Source organism: Neodiprion lecontei, chromosome 3 (genome assembly GCF_021901455.1).
Source record: "Neodiprion lecontei isolate iyNeoLeco1 chromosome 3, iyNeoLeco1.1, whole genome shotgun sequence".
NCBI lineage: Eukaryota > Metazoa > Arthropoda > Insecta > Hymenoptera > Diprionidae > Neodiprion > Neodiprion lecontei.
This window is the reverse complement of record NC_060262.1, coordinates 23,198,049-23,221,389: the sequence shown is the minus strand read 5'-3', so window position 1 is coordinate 23,221,389 and position 23,341 is coordinate 23,198,049. Positions and strand designations below refer to the sequence as shown.

Sequence of the window (23,341 nt, the reverse complement as noted above, 5' to 3'; positions counted from 1 at the left end):
CATTTTCTCTTGGTTTATAATACCTGATTGTAAACTAAAAACTAAAACTTTTTAAAAGAGAGAATGTAAAACTGATGAAAAATTATTATTGTTCTAATATTTTTATTGTAAAAAAGTTTAAGACGTGTCTTATATGGCCACAGATTTTTTTTAATGGATAAATAAATTTATACAGGAACTATGCCGTGATTACATATTTGAATAAAAATTAGATACTCTATTTATTTTACATTGGTGTTTTATATAGTTGGATTATGTTTTTTGTTTAAATGGGGCACTGTCAAAGTTGCTTAGCTGTGGTATATATGTTGTAAGATCAATGCTGGTATGGGTCTGCGTCACTTTACACAGTTGGCACGAGAAAATCGCATGAGCGTCCTATGGGTGCCAGGACACAGTGGCATTCTAGTTAGGAAGGCTGCCTTACGGCAGGCAAGGAGCCGGAGACTCTCTTCTGGAAAAGAAATCGAGGAAATAGGGGTGGGCAGGTGGCTTTAATTTGCGAAGCTGGCTGGCCTCACATCGTTTCCTATACTCTAAGTTGCCGTAAGGAGCTCGGGCACAATGATCCAACAGGACTAAGCACCCAGTGGTCACCACTTAACAATAACAACAGCAATAAGGTGTTAAAAAATATCTCTTTTGTCTCTTGCGCAATGTTTACGAGCTATCTCAACAGAAAAACTAAAAGCTTGAAAATATAGCTGGTACAAAACTATCAAGTGTCCAAATGAATAAAATCTTGAATGAAACTTGCATCTCAAATTTATTAGTGAGTCAATAAATATTATGATCATATAAATTAAATTATACAAATCGATACATGAATAAATATAAATATTTAACCCCTCTTAAGTATCTAGAAATATTGCTTACAATATTTAACTATAAAACGGTTTTAAACAAAATTTAAGCCAGAGGAAACAGCCAAGGAAAATCAGTAGATCAGCAGCTGTCCTCAGGATGAATAAAAATAGGTCTACATGAATAGAATGTATGTTTAGAATCTTCCAAATTTTAGATAATTACTTTGCAACACAGAAACACGACTTAGTCTTTCAGTTAGATCTACTATTCCAAATATACATTCTCTTCCATATTTTCCTAAAACAGTTTGATTAGGCCATCTAAATTTGAAAGGGTGCACCGAGATAGTTAGGAAATATGCAGGACGTATTGCCTGCTCAAAAAAGCAATTTTTTACTCTTTATTTGGGATACCCATCGTTGAATTGTTGATGCGTTTTTCAATTTGAGCACAAATTTCAGGTTTCGAATTCCACGCTTGAAAATTACCAGATTTGATTTGCCCTATGCCATATCGACCAGAGAGGTTGCACTGGCCTGATGGCTCAAATAAAATTCACTACAATTAGTTTGCAACTTCTTGAGAAGTTGACCATAAATGTGGCAAGTCTCCGAAAGCAAGTTATTGAAAAAACATCACATTTCAACAGACAATTAAACAACAACTACTTAAGTTATTCTTATGTATAGGATTATCGTTACAAAAATATAATCTGAAAACTCAACATATCCATCTTCTTGCAGGCAAGACAGTTGCATATCAAAAGTTGTTTTTGACCATTAAAAGGTTTCTTCGTCCTCACAGTTAGTCGTATCATGTCCAAACACTGAAAATCATAATCAAATGTTTGGTGTATTAATTAATGATTCTTTATCTGATTATATTCTGACGTTAATTGTTTCAAAGTATTAAGCTAGTCTTAATTGAATTAAAGTATAACAGTGAAGCAATCGTGGTGCAATATGTGATTGAAGTATCAACCTTTGGATACAGTTCTATACAACATTCAATGAAAATAGTGAGGCAGATACAGTGCTTTCGTCAAAGTATCTAAGGATACTCGTAGTGAACTTTCTTTATCTATGTTATTCGAAGGGTCTCGAAAATACTGCTAGGAACTTCAGTTATCTATCTTTCATAATCAGATGATACATATTTTCATATGATGCTTGTCAATAGATATTTTATGTTTGTTCCGGATAAAACTATACTATTGTTCTCTAAATAAATTAATATCTGTTGCAAAATTTACTCCTTTCTGGTAGAGCACAGAGAATATTTAAGCTAAGCTACCTAAGAGATTGACCTCGATCAAGATCAACATAAAAAGAGGACATGATAATGACTATTTTTTTCAATAAAAAGTCCAGTCAACGTTATATCAAAGTGACACATGATTATTCAACCATTGACATGCCTAAGCAAATGAGATCACATCAATATTAACCCTAGAACACATGAATCTTTTTTGTACCTTCTAACTCTCGTGAGCGGGGTCGATAACGACCGCACGCGTTTCTTGTTCGTAAAAACGTTATAAAAGCAATAATGGGACTTATAATAACATAAATATTTCATTTTTTAATAAAGAAACGAATAGTAAAGAGCAAATTTAATTTCAATCAAGTTTAGTTGGTGAAAAATCCAATCAACTACCAAATGGTGCTAAAAAAAATGGCAAAAAACGTCAGTTTTCAAACAAAATCTCATATCTTTTTTTGTAATCAACAGTTTTCCAAATTTTAAACGCGATTTTGAAGAAAATATATCAGACTGTCAGGAAACAATTACTGTTCCTATACCCCGTTGAAAAAGTATATTTATTTCGGCATTTCAAAATGGGAAAAATACGGAAATACGAAAATATCAATACAATCGTAAAAAACGGCTTTTAGACTGGCTATGAACCAGCCCTCAAACTGCCCGTTTTCACACTGCAGGATCCAAGTTTATAGAGAAAAAAAAAGAACAATATCCAATTTGAATTTCAAACAACAAATTCAGATTCGTGATTAAGGCTTTTAAAGCTTTCGAATATACATAAACATGAAAGTATGACGATTTTTTTTTATTTTGAGCCACTATAATGGATTCACTATTACAAATTTTGTAATACCACCCAACAATCCGAGGAGTACCAATTTTCATCAAAATCCAAATCTTTTTAGTTTTTTTTTGCTTATTGAATACGCCAAATTTAAATTTTGCAAATCTGACATTATATTACATTATATTAGCGACGCGAGAAACCTCACGGTATCAATTTTCATTCAAATCCATTTGTCCATTCTCAAGATATCATCAGGTCTATTTGATTTTTTGGAATTTCGTCATTTAAATAATTGAAAAAGTACTGAACCGATCAAAGCGGAAGTCTAATCAGTTCTAAATTTGGAAAAGCCGCGTCGATGGAGACTAAAACTATTCAAATTCGGTTACTCATTCTCGAGATATCGTCGGACAAAAAAAAAATTGATCCCATACATACATGAGTACATTCACAAGACACAACACATGCACGCACACACGCATACGCACGTTGAGATCTGGAGAATACTCAACTTTTTATTTTCGGGGTGATTGCAATAACTTCCTTTTTTTCTCTGATAACAGAGAAACGGGAAGTTAAAAAGTGTTTGTAAGGGTTTTTCATATATTTTTAAGTTCTTTTATTTGAAAAATAGTATATAATTAGTAATAATAAATTGAAGAAGGAATTGTATAACTAATTCGACTGCAGTAGCGCAAAGGCAAAAGCTAGGAGCGCAGTTTGAAAGTCGGCTGGGGTTGTTTACGAACCTGCACATGTGTTCTACGGTTAATGGCCTATCCGATAACACATGTGATTGATGTCAATGCTGAGTCGTTGACCTACCTTACCAGTCCGAAAAGCGAATTACATCACTTTTTTATTTGTTTTTACAAATACTTATCTGTGATGCAATTCAATTTCTTCAAAGATGAGTAAATTGCGGAGTGGATGCTACTTTGTTCTAGAACGAATATAAAACATTTACCGCAGCATTCACGAACATTCGTTACACGTAATTTTATAACGGCCAGTTATAATCTTGTGTTTTTATTGATGTTGACTGTCAAATTTACGCTCGTTATAAGTTTTATAAGATAACAACAATGAAAACAAATGATTATAACGGTCCGTTATACAATTAAGCCCGTTAAATATTTAACAGCTGTTCGTGAATACCGCGGTTACTCTTGTATGCTAAATTTAAAAAAAAACGACTTCCTGACTACTCCTTGTCATGCAGAATAGTTTGATTTTGTGCCGTATTATAGATGTGTACCAAACCTGTTCAATTATTTATTAGCGAATAGTTTGAAAGATTTAAAGACATGGAATCTTGTGCAATGCAAAAACACATGTCTGCATTTTTTCATGGTCCAACAACCTGAAGCGGCTATATTAGTTTCGGTTAGTTTACATTAAATCATTATTGCCAAAGCATGATTTTCCAAGTGGGCCAGTTAGGCACATCTGTGGTGGCCTAATAAGTATGTATTGATAAATTTTCTTGGCAAACACTAACCCTCACAAACATCGCAGTATGGTCTTTCACCCGGTTGCTTCTTTGGAGTTCTTTGTGACGTTTCTGGCTCAGGTGAGTCTTGTGCTTGACGAGGACAGTCCTCTGTGTCGTGTAAATCAAATTGATCACAGATATCACAGAACATACGAGGTGCCGCCATTCTCGAGTTGATGGAAATCCTACAAGAAAATACAAATACTTTGCAAGCTTGGATGATTTTGAGTTAAGAAAAAAAAACATCATTTGGATTTGCGGTACAGTATAATCGGTGATTCGTACAGTACAATAGCTATAATTTAATACCATCTTAAAACAACAACAACGAAATAGTTTTCTTAAAATATAAGTCGACAAATGAAGATCAAAGTGCAATAATTTTTACCAGAAGGTTTAATCTGTATTACTAAATTTACAAAAAGTCGTTTCACGAAAAAAATGAACTCACAAATTGTAATCGTCTGCTTCGCTTGGAGGGATACCCATTTCTAGAACTTCCACTTTGCATGTCAGAGCATCATTTTTTTTCTTCATGTCTATGATAACTGAGTTTAGGAAATCTATTTGTCCTTGAGCCAATTCATGTTCCTCTAATAACTTGTCCATATCAACGTCATTACCTGATAGTAAAAATGAGTCATTACGGGTTTCAACTCATAGGAGATGGAATGGCGCAATGGAACCCTTATATTCACGAAATATTTCCAGACTCTGTAAAAATTTTCTCGAAACAAACTGTGTGACAAAACAATTGGAAGTAAAGAAGGCAGCTGGGATAATAGCTGTTAGAAATTCATGAGGAGAGAATTTAGAAGCACTGTTAGTATAGAATGGGAAAATTTTTAAATTATGTCATTTCCTTGTAGCACTATACGGTTTTCCAATTTGATTTACTGAGAAGAGTAAGCTTGTCCCGGTTTGCAATTCTGCTTTTCATAATTGTGCTATTCCATCCAGCATAGGATTAATTATAGGCTGTGAATTGCTGTGCATTTGCTGAAAGGATTTGTATGCAAAGAGATGAAAAACATACCAATGATCTTCTTGTTCTTACTCACGTCGCCCCCTGCAGGATGAATAGACTGATTACTTGGGATGACTTCAACCTGTTTAAGGAAGCAATGAGGAATTCAGTATAAATAAATATCTGTAGTAATGGTGTCTATTGTGGGTTCAAATATGGTCATAGTTGAGTTTTGATCGGTTATAGTTATATTGCCATTCGGTTACTGCTGATCTGCAATTGAGTTGCTGTTGGATACTGATTGGGTTTGTGTTTGCCGAGATTATTGGGGTTTTGCCACTGGTGTTCTATTATGCTCTGTAATATAGACTTAAGTCTTCTATGCAAACTTGGGATTAACTTTGATCAAATTCAAAAATGGAAACAGCAATTTGTGTATCCAGATCGCCAAACAAGACCCAATTGTACCCCAACAGTAACCCAACTGCACGCCAGAATTTTGGGAAAATAGTTTTCTGAATAAAATGAGCCATCTTAGAGTGCGATCGAATGAATTTACTACATTTTTTACCATAATTTTTAAGCGGTTTTGATTGATGCATTAATATCTAACAATAAGCTCCCGATTACAATTGTAGTATTCTTGTTTCTTATTATATATTCGTTATGCTTTATATATACATGCTTTATATGCGTTATATTCAATGAATACTTCATGTACAACTATTTGGTAACAAAATTGATGAAACATGTGCATTTTTGACGTAAAAACCTTCTTTATCTAGGCATTTACAAACTCATCTCAACCATACCCAAATTCAAATTACAGGCGAAAAGTGCTTAATGTACATATTTAGTGCTCCACATTTGATACTACTTACGTCTTTAAGATTTTTCTGATTTTGACCAGCTAGTTTGAGGGCTTCTTTGGCTTCAACCCATTTCTTATTGACCTCTGCTAATTCTTTTTTTCTGAAAATTACGTGAAATATGTCGGAAGAGGTTACTAAAAGTTTACCAATAAAAAGAAATCTTGACCATATTAATCCGTGCAGTGCAAATGTAGTTAAAACATAATATTAATACAATTTTAATATATCATGTATAGTACATACAAATTAGATTCGGTTTCCTTCAACTGGTTCACCTCTGCATGTACGAGATTCAACTGGTGAGTAAGTTCTTTGGCGTTTGATTTGTCTTGGATATCTTTGTTCAAGGATTCTTTTATAGCACTTATGCTTTGCTCCTTTTCCTGCAATAGAGTTTCTAAGGACTCTTTAGTTTGTCGCAAGTTGAGATTCTGCTTGTTAGTATTATCCAGTTCCAATTGTTGAGTTGTGAGCTTCATTTGATATTCTTCAATGGTCTTTGTCTGCTCACATTCAGTTTTTTCAGCATGCTTGACTTGTGCGTTGAGCTCGTCAAGAGACTTTTTCATAATGCTGAATTCAGTATCTTTTTGAGTTATTGTCGCTTTTAGAGAATTCATATTTTTTATCAACTCGGCATTTTGTAACGCCACTTTATCAAGATTACTCTTTAAATTCTTTATTTCGGTTTCCTTTGCAACTTCGATATCTTGGCAAGATTTTTCCTGTGCTTTGGTTGAATTCTCTAATTTGGCTATCAATTCTACCTCAGCAGATTTTTTAACAGATAAATCATTTTGCATAGCAAGTAACTGTTCTTGTAGTACCTTTATTGCATCTTGCAATACACGCTTCTCTTCTAACGCAGAATTCGAATTTTGTTTCTCAATTTTAAGCTCTTCATTGAGTTTGGCTAATTCCCTTACAGACTGTGCGCTTTTTTCTTCAAAGGCAATAATTTTATTATTTAATTCTGAAACAAGATCTTTTTCGGATTTCAATTGAGTTTCAGTATCGGTAACTTTGGTAGTAAGAATTTTGTTATTCTCTGTCGCATCTGCTAACTTAGTATTCAATTCACCATGGAGCTGAGTTATTTCAGCAAGAGATTTAGTTACAGTCTCATGTTCAGTTGTAATATTAGCTAATTGTTTTTCCATAGTCACCAGTTTCATTTGTGCTTCTGAAGCAGAATTATCGTTTGCAGATTTCAATAAAGCTATTTGTGTTAGACCATGGTTGTACTTGACATTCATAGACTTCAAGTTATCGTCACGAATATCTATTTCTTCTTGCATCGCTTTCATTTTCTTTTCACTCAAGTTAAGCTGTGAAGTTGCTTCTAAGAATAGTTTATTCAAGTTTTCTTTAGAATTCACTTCAGAATTAAGTTTCTGGACTATTTCTTCAATAGACTGTTCTCTTCCATTTAGTTCATTTTCTAATTTTTGTTTCGACTGCTGCAAAGTTTTAAGTTCCTGTGAAAATTCTTCAACCCTCACTTTCAAGTCTTTTATAAGATTTTCACTAATAATTTTTTCTTTATTAGTATTTTCAATAGTTTCATCATGTAATTTTTGTAATTCTTTACATCTGTCCTTTAATTCTCCAATTTCTTGATCACGAAAACCAAGTTGAGTATTCAATTCAGTAACTTGATTTGTTTTTTTTTCTATTTCCAAACTTAGATCTTTACCTTTATCAACAGTTTCAACCAGTTCACGTTCTCGATTTTTCAAGGAACCAAGTTGCAATGTGAGATCAGTGTTTATTTTTTTCTCCGACATAAGCAAACCTTGTACTTCATCAAGCTTCGAGTTAGATTCTTTATTCAATAGTTGTGACTTTTCTAAATCTTGCTCAGTTGACTTCAGAGTATTTTGAACAGATTCGAGAGAATTTTGAATTTGGCCGACTTTGTCGCGCACTTCGTCCAACTCTTGTTCCTTTTGTCTGAGATCTTCGTTATATTTCATAAGTTGATCAGATGAGTTCGCCGTGGAACTTATTAAATTACATATGTCCAATTCCTGTAAAGAAAACGACAATCTTTGTTTTCCAAGACGAATTTTCCAAGCTTGTCATTGAAAAAAAGTAATAATGTCATACAAACCAGTTTCTTTTTCTGTTCAACTAGTAAAGAATTTTTTTCCTCCAAAGTAATTAACTTTCTATTCAACTCAGCATTGGTAGATGTTAAAGATTGCAACTCAGTTTCAAGCAAAGTCTTACCATTCACTGATGGCGAAATTGAGTTCTCCAGTTCTGAAAAATTTGGTGAGTACATTGAACTGCCTTCTCTGTCGAAGCGGTGGGTTTCAACAGAAAGACTGTATGAATATTGGATAAATTCGAATATTGTATATTCTGACACAAGCAGTATTCCCTATATTATGTTGAAATAGTTTTTACCTGTACATTTTTTCGAAAATTGTTCAACTTCCGTTGTCTTCTGTAGAACAATAGCTTTGAGATCTATTATTTCCTGTTGAGCGTTTTCAATCTCTTTAGTTTTGTTTACAGTTTCTAGTTTCAATTGCTGGATAATTTCTTCCTTTGCTGATAATTTATTTTCAATATCTTTCGCCATTTGTTCAATTGTTTTTACGTTACTTTCACTAAGATTACTTATTTCTGTTTCTTTGTTACTCAACTCTTCCTTCAATTGTTTTAACTGTGCCAATGTATCAAGCGATGAGCTTTTAAAATCTGCGATGTCTATTTCCTGGATGGGATTTATTTAAATGATACTTAAATTATTGACATACAACTGAATTCAATAGTACTGCAACCAACACCGATTACTCCAATTTGACCAACCAAGAACAATGCGTGTTCTACAGACAGATTTGTGTAAAGTAAAGTAGCTATGTGAGTTTTGTTTAATTTTTCCTGTTTGTTACGAATATTTCACTTGACAGCATGAAAAGCCATGTAGTTTTTGCGTTATCTCTTTCTAAAAGTGTTTTTGAGGGTTCATTGCAGTACTATAAAAATCAATTATTTTCGGTACTAACAAGTTTTTTTTTTTCATAATCAAATTTTTTATTATCATCCTCGATTTTTAACTCCAAGGTTTGAATTTGATTTTTCAGATAATTATTATTTTCATCCAGTGACTTCAACTTTTGCTTCAAATCTGAAATGAATCAATATACAAAAATGAATTAAAATGATACCCACATTTTACCGATCAATATTGACATTTTTAAAATAGGTTTGGATTTCAAGATGTGGTAAAATCTGATAAAACTAGATTTGAGTATCTATATTGATATGACTTTCGATATGAATTTGATTAGATGCATAATAATTTTGTAGCAACGTAATCTTTGAATTACCTTCAATTTCTAAGAAGGCTTTTTGAAGTTCCGAATCTCTACTTTGATTACAGATTTTCATTTCAGTCATTAATTTCTCAATTTCTTTATTTTTCTCATCCAGCTGTGAGGTAATATTTACAATCTTCAACTCTTTTTCAGTCAACTGGCTTTTGAAGGTATCTGACAGTTCTTCGAAGCGCTTTGTGTTATCACTTTTTAATTGTTCTAAATTCGTCTTTTGCATTTCTAAATTTCGTTTCACTTCCGTATCTAGCTCTTCAGTTTTTTGTTTGATTATATTATCCTTTTCAGATATGATATTCTCATACTTTGAAATCAAGCTTTCTTGTGACAATGTATTATTCCTGGTAATGTTATCCATAGTAATTACAGATTGTTGTATGTCTTCTTTTAACTTCGCTATGTCATTATCATATTTCTGACTCATTTGTGAAATTATCGTATTCCTACTTTCTAAACTTTGTTTAGCATGCTCCAATTCGTTTTTCAACGTTGATTCAGAATCTGTTAACGAAGCAGTACTTTTTTCGTGTTCAGTTAGCTGCGCCTGAAATGTTTTTATTTGTTCCTCATATCTTGCAATGAGGTCGCTCTTTTCGTTTTCCTTGAGCTGCAGAGTCTTTTGCATTTCTTCTAATTGCTGCCCAAGCTTTTGCAGTTCTAGAACAATGCAGTATAGAAAATATCAAAATAGTTATCAATCGGGTGGTAGATTATTAAAAGTGAAGTGCTTGAAACACATCTGTGCACAGAAAAATAAGCAAAGTGAAAAGAAAAACCTATTTGAAAGATTTGCAGTCATTCTTCTAGTCTAATTATTAATGTCTCTCAATGAATCCACATCCCTAATATGCTTTAAAAATGAATTGGAAGAAATTCGATACATAGACATTACCAAATCAAACCAAGAATTTGATATTCACCTTCTGAGGCACTCTGATCTTGTCCTACAGTAGAAGACAATTCACTGCGAAGTTTTGTCAATTCCTCTTCGGCTTCAAATAGTTTAATGCTGTCTTGTTCCAGTTGAACGACTCTTTCCCGTTCTTCCGAAAGTTTGAGCTCAAGTTCTTTGATTTTGTTTTCGTTCAAAGAATTCGTAACCTAATGAACAATCATCTGGATTACATGAAAAATATTATGCCGATGCTAGGGTATACCTAATAGTGCAACAGATTCACAATTCAAATAAGGTAGTATTTTCTTGCTGATTTTTACGTACGTACAGATGATGGTAATTTTCAATATAGAAGTCAAAAAATCATCGACGCTTGGTATCATTATGTGTTTGGGGTCAGTGAATCCAAATGTAAGGACAATATTTTCTAATTCTACAAGGCGGATACAATATGGCGATCGCGTATACCAAAAAGTGTTTGATTTGCATGAACATTGAATTCCCAAGCATTTTCTGATTTCTGTATTTGAATTTAGGGTGTATATGTTTAAATTTACATTTAAATTCAAATGCAATCATCAGTTTTGTAAAAAATAATTGGTGACCCCGAAATGTCACATACCAAATCTTAAAGTTTATTTAATGGAAGTGAACGTGCTTTTTCCCAAACCTTTTCTTCGATCAGGCGTATGTGACACTATTTGCTTTCGTAAATGACGAATAAAAATTTTCAATCTTTATTAAATTGTTGTGATTAATGCTTTATTATAAATTAACAATTTTACTTATACTGCTTATAATTCGAAATCTGTTCTTCAGATGGTTGCTTTCGAATTGAGGATTATTTCAAGTCATAATTAGAATAATTGGTTACTTTATATTTTTCTTAACCATGATTGACGTTTCCTAACTTTTCCAGTGTTTCCATTATATTTTTAAAATCACCCGACTTCTCTGGGTTTTTGTAGGTTTTCCCTGTGGAAGTGAATCGAGCGATTGTTTGAATTTTCAGTTTGAATTTTAAATGGGGTTCTCGGCTCCGAAATTAAAAACCCAAAATACTTTTTACAAATAACTTTTAATTATGCCAGGTTGAATTTCGTTTAAACGCATCAACTCTTCAATTCAAAGTGCTTTCAGAATAGAAGTATTTATTTTTGAATACTAATGTTTCAACACATAATTTACATAATTGCCGTTTCTTGCATGTGTCCTAAAATCTCTCAAACCACTCAACCCATTTCTTCGAGTTTGTTTCTTACTGTGCAGTTCTTTTTTGAAGAATGATTTTAGTATATATTTTATGATATGAGTAAAGGGAATTAAGATATAAGTAAAAACACTGAAATAGTTAGATACCCCATATCCGGTAGAACTGCTAGTATTATACTAATTGGTAAGACTGCTGTGGTAATAATACGAATGTAAAACATTATAAATACTTGTAAAGAAAATGAAAAATATTCTTGGGATACTCACATTCTGTGTAGTTTTTTCTTGCTAAAAATAACAGGTAAATTATTTATAATAGTTTCATATTATGACACGAGGGTAATATAGCAACAATGTGGGGAAACAGCTGACTGTTAAACGAAAATTTTATAAACACGCGTATTGAGGAGCAAAAACTATCTTGGACTTTTATTTTGTCACATTAAGTTAATAAACTATAAAATATACAAGAAAAATCGGTTTTTTAATTAAATTAAAGTTCAACTAGTCTGGTACGAAGACTAAGGAGATGGTAAATTAAGAAAAAATACTGTGAAGTAATTGAGTCTCTTTATGTGTAGTGTTGCTAATGATAGAAATTCTTACCTGAATAGCATCTTTGTCAACTGATTCCTCTTCAAACCGAAACAACAAATCTTCGCATTTCCTGCGCTCTTCGTCCAGTTGCGTTACTAGTATACTTTTTTCGTCTAATAATTGGGCTAGCGCTTGCTCCGCATCTTGAATTTTCTTTTCCATGTTTTCCCTATACTGAAATTTATAGAATTCCATTGAAGATATTCCGATAGATTGTTCATTCAGTTCGGTAATGTTAAATTAACTCCTTGAAGCCAACTTCAGTAGATGTATCGTTAATTTTCAGACAATCGAGTATTAAAAAGTAACATTTGGTATCTTATGTAGGGCATATTTTTGTAATTAACACGACGATTGAATAAATTTTCAGTGATAAAAACGAACAAAACAGCTGACAAGTATGGCCAAAGATGGTGCAGTAACTACAAACTCTACCCTACGGTAGGGATCAAGTGATGTGGTTTGGGATCATGTCTACGACTATTTGTCAAAGTTAATCAAATTTGAGTAGCGACTGCATATTCGACAGCGGATCGCTCTACACTGCAAAAAATGAACAAACTACCCAATGCACTTGACAAAAATGTGTTGTTTTGAAATTGCGCAACATCACCAAACATACATGTAAATAACTATTTGAAAAAGCATATTGAAGCTTGAAGCATCAGTTCCAAGATGCTGTTGGCAGATTTGGTCTACAAACATTTTTTTCCAAAGTTAGACTGCTTTGAAGCGACACATGTCAAATTTGCATAGTGAACTTTGACTTGAAAGCGCTGCAATTGGCAGAGTAATTTTTTTTCTATTTCTGACTTGTGGAATTTGAAGTTAAAGGTATTTTCAAACGTGAAAAAAAATTACTCTGACAGTTCATCCTTCGAGATACTTTTGTAAGCAGTTTTTTATGTGCATGTTTCGCGAAGTTACGCAATTTGAAAATTACGCATTTTTTACAGTGGAAATGGGTAGACTGTTAATTTTTGTAAACAATAAAATGATATACCCTTTCATATTCCTGTTTCATTAATAGAATTGTATGCTCTGCTTGGTCGGCTTGATTTGCAGCTCTGGTTACTCGTTGGCGTTCCAAATCTCTTTCCTTGTGAAGATGTTCGATCTCTATCTGTTTGTCTTTCAGCATTTCCTATAATTAGAAGTAATCGACTGTATAGAATGCTACAATTATTGCACTGGTGGCAAACAAAAATTACCAAATAGCTCTGCCTCATAGTCGTTATTACAATTCCCAGCACTAATTTTGTGTGCTTTATTTATTGAAAAATGTGTCATTATTGATGCCATAATTGAGCCGGTAGTCGCAAGTCGTGCTGCTAGTGAGACACATGGAACTCTTAATGTGCTCAATTTCACGATAGCTCAGACCATCAGCACATTTTAATGTCGAATTGTAGAAAAGTACCTGGGAAATATGTGCAAATGTGCGTAGTACGAAGGCATTTCGTATTTTAAATTCCAGAAAAACTGAAAGTAAAGTTTCGGTATCTTATCGTTGATGTTTTTGAGACAGTGCACTGTGACTACAATGGGAATAAGCAATTATTTTCGTTTACTACATGTCTCAAGATCATTTTTATATTGTATTATTTTCCCGAAAAGTACAGCCTTGTACAAAAGTAATGAGCTCGGTATAGCGTTAACTGTATTCTTTTTTTATTCATGTAGTTCGGGGAAACCTCTGTTTCTCAGTTTCTATTGAAGATGTGCATTTCGTTGGCTCTATTACGAGTTTCATCGTATTTTTCACTACTTGTGTCGACAATTCCGTCTTTTCTCTGTGCTTTATGCATTTTGATTGCTCGTGCGTGTTGATCGAGTCTTACTAGCACCAATGTTGGATTGCACGAAGAAAAGTATCCCCAAGAATTGTTCACAAGAATATTTCTGCATATCCAGGATACAAAATATTCTCAATCATTTGATAAACGACTGATAACACGCGTTCAAACATTCCGTAACATTATGCATTCTTATGTGAATTATATCTGTGCCTTATGTGAGCACTGCCTCTACATACGGCTATTACATAAGGACTGATACTATGAATCCATCTCGGTATGTCACCTACTCGTATAGTTTGTGTCTCGAAATGTATGCTGTTATATTTCCCCATATTTCTGTGAATGGAACACGGTTCAATATCCCGAAGCGTGATCTGTATTTCATTCAGATTTTTGCCTAGATCGAAAATTACGAATCACCGCCAGAATTATTTAATTTTTATCCACCGACAATACGAAAATCAGCTGGTGTTTGATGTAAATTCATTCGTTATAAGTTGGGAAAAATTAGTATCTTGCGTGTCGATTTCAGTATGACGAACAAAAGACATCTTGTGCTTCATCATGCTATTAGGCATCACTGTGTCAGACCATTTTTTGCCTTTTAGTCAAGATTCGTCACGTTAATATGTATATATTTCTATGGTTTTCTGGAGTTTCCGGAGATGTTCATTTCGTTTATCACACATGACACATGAAACTCTCGTTTGGATTTTCCGCAACATGTCGCGAATTCGCTAATCTTTGGAACTCGATGTTTGAAAATATTATTCGTTTACTCACCAGCTTTACGCTCTTTCTACATAATTCCACTTAGCTGAGCCTCATATATAATGCAACGACATTTGACTACGAAGGCTCCGATGGAATTAGATTGGAACAGATTTTTATGGATCATATTTTTTTTTTAATTTCGACACGCATGATAAAATTTGAAGGGGCTATTTTTCTTGCATTTTTTTCACAATCGCAATTCATCGACCATGTTTCCTTTCCATCCGGTAACGATAGCTGTTATACAGAAAATTCAGCAGGAGTGCACGACAAAGGCTCAACCTGTTTTTTGGCTGCACCTACCGGAAGTCAGTAAGGTAAAATAGCCTACGAAACAGCTATGTCTAATTACCACTGCAGATTTACATCGCAAAACACTATCTCAGGGATACCTAAATAAGTCGCACAACAATTCTTAACTAATCTTCTAATTACGGGACTTTAAATTTCCCCAATCTTATACATATAATTTACGAACTTCTACAATTTGAAGTCACTGTGAGACTCCTGGTTTTGGTTGCAACGCAACCACCGCAATTCCACGTGTTTATCTACTGAAGCTTCTTGTGGCTACAGACGCAACTGTGGAATCAGTAATGGCACATTTTTCTCAAAATTACGAGGGATAAGGGTTTGGTTAAGATTTTTAATATCAAGTCGAAAACATTGGTCGCATTACTCCTGATGTTGGGCCATCATTTTGGCTCCTGCTGTTTTCAGGTTGGAAAACATTAGGCTTGTGCCTAAACCTTCGCTGCATGTATCCGAGGAAACGAGTACACTCTTGAACATTAGAAAACTTTCAGAGTATCAATGATATAATAGTCCAGAAGTTACTTAAATATAAATAGCGGCCTATCAACTAATTGTAAGTAAACCATGAATCTGTGTATTTGTCGTATTACCGACAGCCGCTTATTGCACTTATCCAAACAATATAATTGTGACATTACACTTCAAGAAGGCTATTGATGTGACTTGGAGTACGACTCTGAATGATGACGAAGACTCCTGAAGCAGAATAAAAAGCAGCAGCCAACCACGGCGAGCTCTGAAGAAATGCAAAAAATGGGTGCGGAGCTAAGGAAAAAGGATTTTTGCACAATGAAAATAAATTTACCACATATCAATCTTTTCCGTACTGATGGACTGAAAAATTTGTTTTCAATTAAGCTTGTTTATGGTGTACGTATATGCAAAAGATTAAGTTCTTCCGAAAGTCAATGCGAATGTTTATACATCAGATATTCGGATAACAGCATAAAAAAAAAAAAAAAACAGAAACAAATCATAGTATCGCTGTAAAGTTGTTGTTCAAGGTTCATATCATAATTCAGGTATACATATAGCAGTCTTAATCCAACGGGGAAAATCGGGAGAATAAAGGAGGTTCGTGTTATTTTTTCCTCTCCGTGATTTGTCAGCGAATTTTATTGTCCCCGGAATTAGAACACCTTTTTCCCTCAAATTGTGATAGAAAAATATACGAGCAATCTCGTATAGCGTATATGATAGAAGAGACTGAACTCGTGAAAACCAGCTCACAAAAGAATCTTGTTTCTCTAATACACAATATAATCGTAGACGCTTGAAGAATAGAAACAGTTCAATTGATGGATAAGAAAAGGACTCGTAGTTTGTCACTATTTGCACTATCTGTAACAGTCTACGTGGTCTACAATTTTGAAACAGGGCATTGTCCGCAGTGTAAGACTCGTCTTCCTATGAAAGGTAAGAAATTATTGACCCTGTGTGTAATAGAATTACAACTTCGTTGAATTTACCCACATAACATGCATTTCCTAGAGAATCACAAAGAAACACACCAATAACGTTTTATTAAACATGTATAGTCAGTACATGCAAGAGTAACACGACACAATATTAATTCAGTGTACAGATGACAATAAGGCAGAGCACTAAATACTGGCAAACAAATTTTAAAAAAAGTATATCTGGCATTCGCCATTTACTTTTAAACACAAATAATTACAGTAAAAAGTGTCAAATATTTTTTACTTATATAAGTATTTCACCAAGTGCGATGCATTTCGATCAATTATATAACGGAACCTGATACATCAAAACACCAGTGACCAGGTACTTTAATTGAGATCTTGAGAGGACGGAAGACTTGTACGATTTATTGGTAATTAAGGCTGTGCGATATTTCGGTACACCGAAATTTTTTCCTATAACTTTGTTTCAAAATATTTTTGTATCAAGATCGGCTGTCAACTATTTGCTGTAATTAGGTGCAACAGTTTCTAATTTTATACGCTCTCCGATTTTCAGTTTTTCGGTATTTCTGGATTCTACCGGTAATTTGTTACTTTATAGGTATTTCGATATTTATCGACAGAACAATATTTCGGTAATAGACAATATGTGCGGTATTTCGGTAAACTGAAAATACAAAATCGATACAGAAAATCCGTATCAAATTTTCGATACCGCACAGACCTACTGGCAGCTGGAAGTGCTGTTTTTCCATTTGCGAAAAATTGAGCATTACCAAAGACGAAAAAAAAATATTTAATGCCAATGAAGAAATCAAATAAATATGGATTGTGCTTTTCAAGAATTTAAACAGCTTCCACGAATCTCAATATTTCCCGAGAAGTTCTTTAATAGACGGTCAAAATTACGTATACCATAGAGCGTATATCTTTCTCACATGCCTTTCTCTACGGTTGTTAGCGATTTTTGAAATGTGTCACAGATCATCAAAGTTTCTAACCGCAGAGAATATCTCAAGGCTGTGAAAAAAAATAGAAGATATTCCTTTGAAATGGTCCCGCAAACTCAATCCTCGTTGATTTTACATACTAATCACCGTACTTTTTAGTGAATCGGTAAGATAGATGTTGGATTTGATTCTTATCACTACACAATTATCCGAATAAATATATTATTTGACGCTGCACTTGAAATGATGTTATAAAATTATGCCGAATCTCAATGATTCTGCCTCAAGGGCCTGATCAAGGTCTCACCTGCACTGAGCTTCTTGTAGATGTTGAAGTACGTATGCCGGGTTTCTGTAAGTTCAGAAGTTGCAAAACAATTCATCATGCAGTATTAAATTGCCACCTTATTGCTACACATGCTACGTAACTACAGTCCCCCGAAGTAACAATAAGAATTTAAATAAAATTATTGATTCAGACGGACAAAAAACTAAGTGGTGTTCAGTTGTTAATTTATACAAAACAACCACGCGAAATTTTTTCATCACCAAAAAGTTTAGCCAATACAAATATGGGACACTGCATTTTAATTTCACGAACGGCTAGCTCTCAACGTTCCTGATTTTTTCTATGATTGTTCAGTACACTAAGGTTAAATGGTATCCCCAAGTTTTTTGACATTTTTTTCATCAACTGTTATTTTTTACTATGCTTAAGACATGAAAATTGTCGTTACATAAAAATTTCAAAAAAAAAAAGTCTTGAAAATCTGCGAAAAGCAGAATTTTCATTTTTTAACCGCACGGAAAACGCAATTTATTACTTCTGCAAGACTTTTTAAGGTCCTTGGCTAAAGTTCTTCAATTTTTTTGGAATTCTTTAAAAGTGACGCATCTCGAAAAGGTGTCCTAACTTGGAAAAAAAAAAGCTATCCACTACGGGTCATTGCTTTAGACAATGTGTAAGGAATCGTGGATGGTTGAGAATATCCCAAGAATTTTAAAAGGTAGGCGTTTTTCATGTTTTAAAAATACTAAAAAAGAAAAATCAGAGGATTGGTAGAATCATAGAAAAGATCGTAAACCCGTTTCGAGTCAGGTTGAGAGGTTTGTGAATTTGGCTTGAAACGCCCGGCATAAATATATCTGTGTATACGTCAAACACTGAAATTTCGGAATGTACGGAAGGAATTAGTATACTCAAAGACTGAGTAAATGAGTATACATACCTACGTAACGGATGAAGAGATATTAAGGTTACAAAAAAAGTGTAAAAAGCAAGCAGATCAACCCTTGCGTCACTCTCTATTCCGGGATCGAATTTCTTACCCTAGCTGAGGCTGCTGCACTTTTAGAAACGGTACTAGCTTGAGTACTGGAAATACTAGAGGTGGATAGCAAAGACTCTCTGGACCCCATCTTTCTCAGCGCCATGTTCAATGCAGCTCCGGTTGGTTTATGCACGATGCATGTCGACGATCTCTTGCTTGACGGCGATCGACTTACTTTGTGAATTGGAGCGAAGAGGCCATGTTTCGGACGACATTCGAAATACCTATTAAAGTCATTAAAATTCATATTATCTGATTCTAGAGTAAAATTCCTTTTCCCAATCTAATCTTTGAATATACTATTATTCGGTAAAAAATAATACATGTACAGGGGGTTTGAGAAATTTACCGAAGTATTTCATGTGCTCTAGCAATTGGCGATCTCAAAATCCTATGAGTAGCGTTTCAGGATCAAACGACGGTTGACCTAAGAGTACTTTGTTTAAATGATACTAGAAAAATTCTTCTTTTTTTAAAAGTAATTACGTTGACAGTAAGCCATCTTATCGAATTGTAAACCGTGTCTGAGGATACTTTTAATTAGTATAAAGTCTCCGGAATGACTTTTAATATAGCAGGCATCGCCATTTCTTTCGTCTAACCCTGTGCTTTTGTAATTACAAGTACGTTATTCAGTGCGTTACGAAAAATCCACTTCTCTCAATTTCTATCTCAGGCTAACAGGATGGTGTAATCCTTTTAATAAGACAATGAGTCCAATTGTAAGCCGTAAGAAATTGGCCACCTCTGACCCGTAAACAATTCATACACATCCGAGTCGTTAATGGATTGATCGGAAAAAGTTGAAGCTATACCATTTTAGCCAGTCCAATCACTAATTACAGCATTTCTCTCCGCAGAACACACCAATATCGTAATATATCGTGATATTGGGTTATTTTCGGAAGACACGCGGCTGAAGATACCGGTTGAAGTCGGCAGTTGCAACTTCTTGTCAACAGAATAATCCGGTACAGTTTTACATGAATAATTTTATAAAAGTATTGCACTTCTACATTATTGACCAAAATTTAGAACGTTGGGCTTCAAAGCACTATTTTATTCATCGTTAAAATGTTTGATCAATGTAGCAACAATTCCGAATGCTGGCTTCGACTTGCTTCAAAAGATCGCGACGTCATTGATTCGCAAAATGGCTATACACTCAGGGATTTTTTAGCAGAATATTTCTCGAATCTATGACAATTGACGAGTATGCCTGATGTGTTAAATCCAATTTGCCACAATAAGTAAAATATGATATGAAACTCCAGGAACTTTATGTCCTACGGTTACCAGTCTAGTCTAGAGTATTTTTTATACCGAAGAGTTTTTCACTTTACAAGAAATCGAAATTCAAATACCAATATTGTCAATGCTCGTGCATATATTAAATGTAACAATTCACGCAAGATTAGCGTGGGAGGCAAGTGTGACAGCATATAATATGAGAATAATGGCCACAAACCAAAATCCGTTCGAACAGTATTGGTTTATTATTATTTATAACGTTAATGTAATTTCTTATAGTTTCAACGAATTTTATTAAATCTTGTATAATTAAAGATTATAATCTATCGTTAAGACCTTGAACGTCGACACTATTAGTCATTTCTTAATTGTTATCTTTTGTTCTAGCGTCCCTCTGTAGGACATGATCAATTTTTAGTAATGATTACATTTTTATAAATAAATGTTTGACTATTCTTAGGCTAGCTAGACATCCACAAAATCGTATCAAAACACTTTGAGATCGCCAACCAACTAATGAAAAAAGAAAATTTTCAAACGGACAGTATAATTTGGGATGATAATAGAGAGAATATTTCAAAATGGCACCTTTTTTCACCAACTGATCCGTCATTTTTTCCAACCGGATCATCTAATTCAATACCGCACCATTCTCCGTTGGCGAATTCAGTGGTTCCCATAAATCTTAAAATACCAGCTTTGCTGCCTTGACTGGAAGACACAATTACCCGTTCTCCTAATCTTAATTCTCTATGTGACACCGACGACAGGCTTGTTGTGGAAGTGTCTGTATAATTACGTTATAACAATTATATCATAATATAATGCCGCATTATACCGAACAGTAAAGAACTTAGATATAATGTTAACAACATAGTGTATAAATAAATCTTGTGCATCAAGACTTGAAGAAAATTTACAGCTAGGCTTTCTCATTATATGTACAACTAATGTACTAAACAAATAACATTATATCGTTTACAGGCAATAACTGTGTAAAAAAAATTTTCAACCATATTGTAAATATTCAGAGAGAAAGATTGTGCAATTGTTTCTATTTTTTCGAACCGAGAGTCTTACTCAATGACGGCGATATGGACTTGCTCAGGTTTCCTCTTGTACTTTCCGTAGGAGACGTTGGAGTTCTTTGTGTGGGAGATAGCGCAGAAGGCGGTAAATCCGATAAAGGTCGTCTTGTCAGCCTGGTGAGCCGAGAGAAGACCCCTCTTTTGGGTTCACATTGAAAATATCGTGAACCAGCAACAGATCCATCGTTTTTTCCTAATTTCCAAATATTTGAGTAAGATAATTTGTGCGATAAAAAAAAAAAAAAAAAAAAATTACTCTCATTCCATTAACTCTATTAATTCTATTAATTGTACCATATCGATTTCTGTTCTTCCCAATTTTTTGTATTACTATTACAAAAGAAATAGAAATTTTCTGGTCGCTTGGTGAATTCCATGAGTTGATAAATAAACGTTATTACAGTGGCAAAAAATAACTTCATCACTGATAAATGTTGAATTAAAAAATTCCTCCACCAAAATGTAGACTACTTATCGTTAGGTACATATTAAACGGAAAATCAATTTTCTATCATGACAATACATGCGCAAGTTCTTTTCGACGTTGCTGCCTTCTAAACATTTCTCATACACGCGTTGTGAGTATAGAAAATTGATTTTTATTTTACACGCATACCGTACCTTGGGCTACATTTTCTCAGAGGGATTTCTTACACAAAATTCAACCAGTTCAAGTAATGAAATGGACATTTCACAAATTTGAGGAAAATTTCACCGACGATGAGGTATTAAAATAAGATCTAAATTGAAAATAGATTGTCCACTGATACGTAAAATTTATAGGATGATCAATTTTTTGCGGATCACTTTTCAGGAGCATAATATATTGTAAGAAACTCTATTTTGTTTGCCAGTTTCGTCTCCTTCCACTCCGCGGTGTTATTACTCACCAATTGGTTCATCGAGTACGATTCCAGCCCAGTCTCCCGGGGCAAATTGAGTTTCTCCAATATAAGCAATTAATCCAGGTTTCGTACCGCCGACCCAAACTCGATCGCCAATTATAAAGCTGTCCGTGTCCTCTGTCAAGACGACACTTGTATCTATTCAAATCAACGATAGCGTTACAACACCTTTACCATCGTTCGTTTCAAATTGCCGAAAGACTCATCCGACGCACCTCCTGATCGAATGAAAGATCTTTCGATCACATTCGAATCGTATTTTTATACAACGCATTATTTACTCAGTGTCGCAGCAATTTTATATTTTATGTAACGAATCCCCCCTATTGAATTATCAAAATTTAGCCATTGCTAATCAGTGGGAAATAAACATGCGATCACTGATACGATTGTGCATGGCTATCTTCGGTGTAAAACAAGGAACCCTGACCTTAAACAAGGAGTTCCAAACGTGGTAAAAACGTACAATTCCAATTTCATTTCAAAAATCGATCGGTGCATGCATAATTCATTTGCGAAAAGGAAAATTTATGCAATATCGCACATTATACTGTATAACTGCAAGATTAATATGTACATTTGTGGACATTAATTCAGAGTCCACATGTGCGCAGCATAATAGTCTAAAAGATATTAAATAGAGTTTACCAACACCGACAACAAAAAGATACCGTGCAGCTATCTACGTATACGAAGAATGAAATCCCATGTACTGTGAAATGTGATTTAAAACGATCATGCAACCTACCTGAGTCTCGACGTGATCCCGTCTCACTAAGACGGCGACCGTGCGTCTCCCATAGGTGCTCCATGGAGTTTTCTGTAGGTACCATGCAACATATACAACAGATCACACTAAAGGGCTTTCAAAAAATTAACTACAACACGTTAAAAAAACCGTGCAAAGGTATGAGGGGTTGGATTGTGTTCAAATTGGGACAGTATTTTTTTTTCAGGATCAAGATCTGAGCGTCAATATTTGCCGTTTAAAAAATCCTCCCGAGGTATTGGCGTCTGGACTGTATGGTGGCGAAAATTCGAATTCGCGTATTTAGAATAGAATTTGAAATTCTTCTAACCAGCTTCGAATTCCATCTTAAAGAGGGCTGTTTGGATTTTCGACACCATTGCGGGCGCAACTATACAGTTCAACCGCCAATGGGATTTTTATCTCAATTTCAAGAGTTGTCTTAGAGTATGTGACCATCGCCCATTTAAGTGACGTGTAAAAAACATATTCATTCAAGTATTGCCTCTGAATT

General features: G+C 34.2%; 1 protein-coding gene and 1 long non-coding RNA gene across 8 annotated transcripts in view; one reads left to right on the top strand and one right to left on the bottom strand.

The window, feature by feature from the left end:
- Positions 1 to 747: 747 nt before the first annotated feature.
- Positions 748 to 23,341, bottom strand: part of LOC107224759 (restin homolog) — a 47,332-nt gene continuing 24,738 nt past the window's right edge. For 5 of the 7 annotated variants that reach the window (XM_046735553.1, XM_046735551.1, XM_046735552.1 and 2 more), the window contains 20 exons: positions 22,828 to 22,899; positions 22,065 to 22,217; positions 21,167 to 21,367; positions 20,675 to 20,873; positions 18,834 to 19,059; positions 17,812 to 17,856; positions 13,246 to 13,386; positions 12,252 to 12,416; positions 11,913 to 11,933; positions 10,459 to 10,639; positions 9,533 to 10,195; positions 9,209 to 9,330; positions 8,604 to 8,916; positions 8,305 to 8,456; positions 6,435 to 8,221; positions 6,201 to 6,291; positions 5,389 to 5,461; positions 4,804 to 4,975; positions 4,359 to 4,537; positions 748 to 1,633 (listed from right to left, as the gene is read on the bottom strand). In XM_046735553.1, coding sequence (XP_046591509.1) covers positions 1,587 to 1,633; positions 4,359 to 4,537; positions 4,804 to 4,975; positions 5,389 to 5,461; positions 6,201 to 6,291; positions 6,435 to 8,221; positions 8,305 to 8,456; positions 8,604 to 8,916; positions 9,209 to 9,330; positions 9,533 to 10,195; positions 10,459 to 10,639; positions 11,913 to 11,933; positions 12,252 to 12,416; positions 13,246 to 13,386; positions 17,812 to 17,856; positions 18,834 to 19,059; positions 20,675 to 20,873; positions 21,167 to 21,367; positions 22,065 to 22,217; positions 22,828 to 22,899 — 5,003 coding nt within the window. In that variant the 3' untranslated portion in view covers positions 748 to 1,586. The remainder of the gene's footprint in view (positions 1,634 to 4,358; positions 4,538 to 4,803; positions 4,976 to 5,388; positions 5,462 to 6,200; positions 6,292 to 6,434; positions 8,222 to 8,304; positions 8,457 to 8,603; positions 8,917 to 9,208; positions 9,331 to 9,532; positions 10,196 to 10,458; positions 10,640 to 11,912; positions 11,934 to 12,251; positions 12,417 to 13,245; positions 13,387 to 17,811; positions 17,857 to 18,833; positions 19,060 to 20,674; positions 20,874 to 21,166; positions 21,368 to 22,064; positions 22,218 to 22,827; positions 22,900 to 23,341) is intronic. The other 2 variants (XM_046735555.1, XM_046735556.1) reach the window with 2 other exon arrangements.
- On the top strand, positions 16,849 to 17,304 carry LOC124293670. The gene is made up of 2 exons (XR_006903558.1): positions 16,849 to 16,989; positions 17,071 to 17,304. It is a non-coding gene; the product is annotated as an uncharacterized LOC124293670 (long non-coding RNA).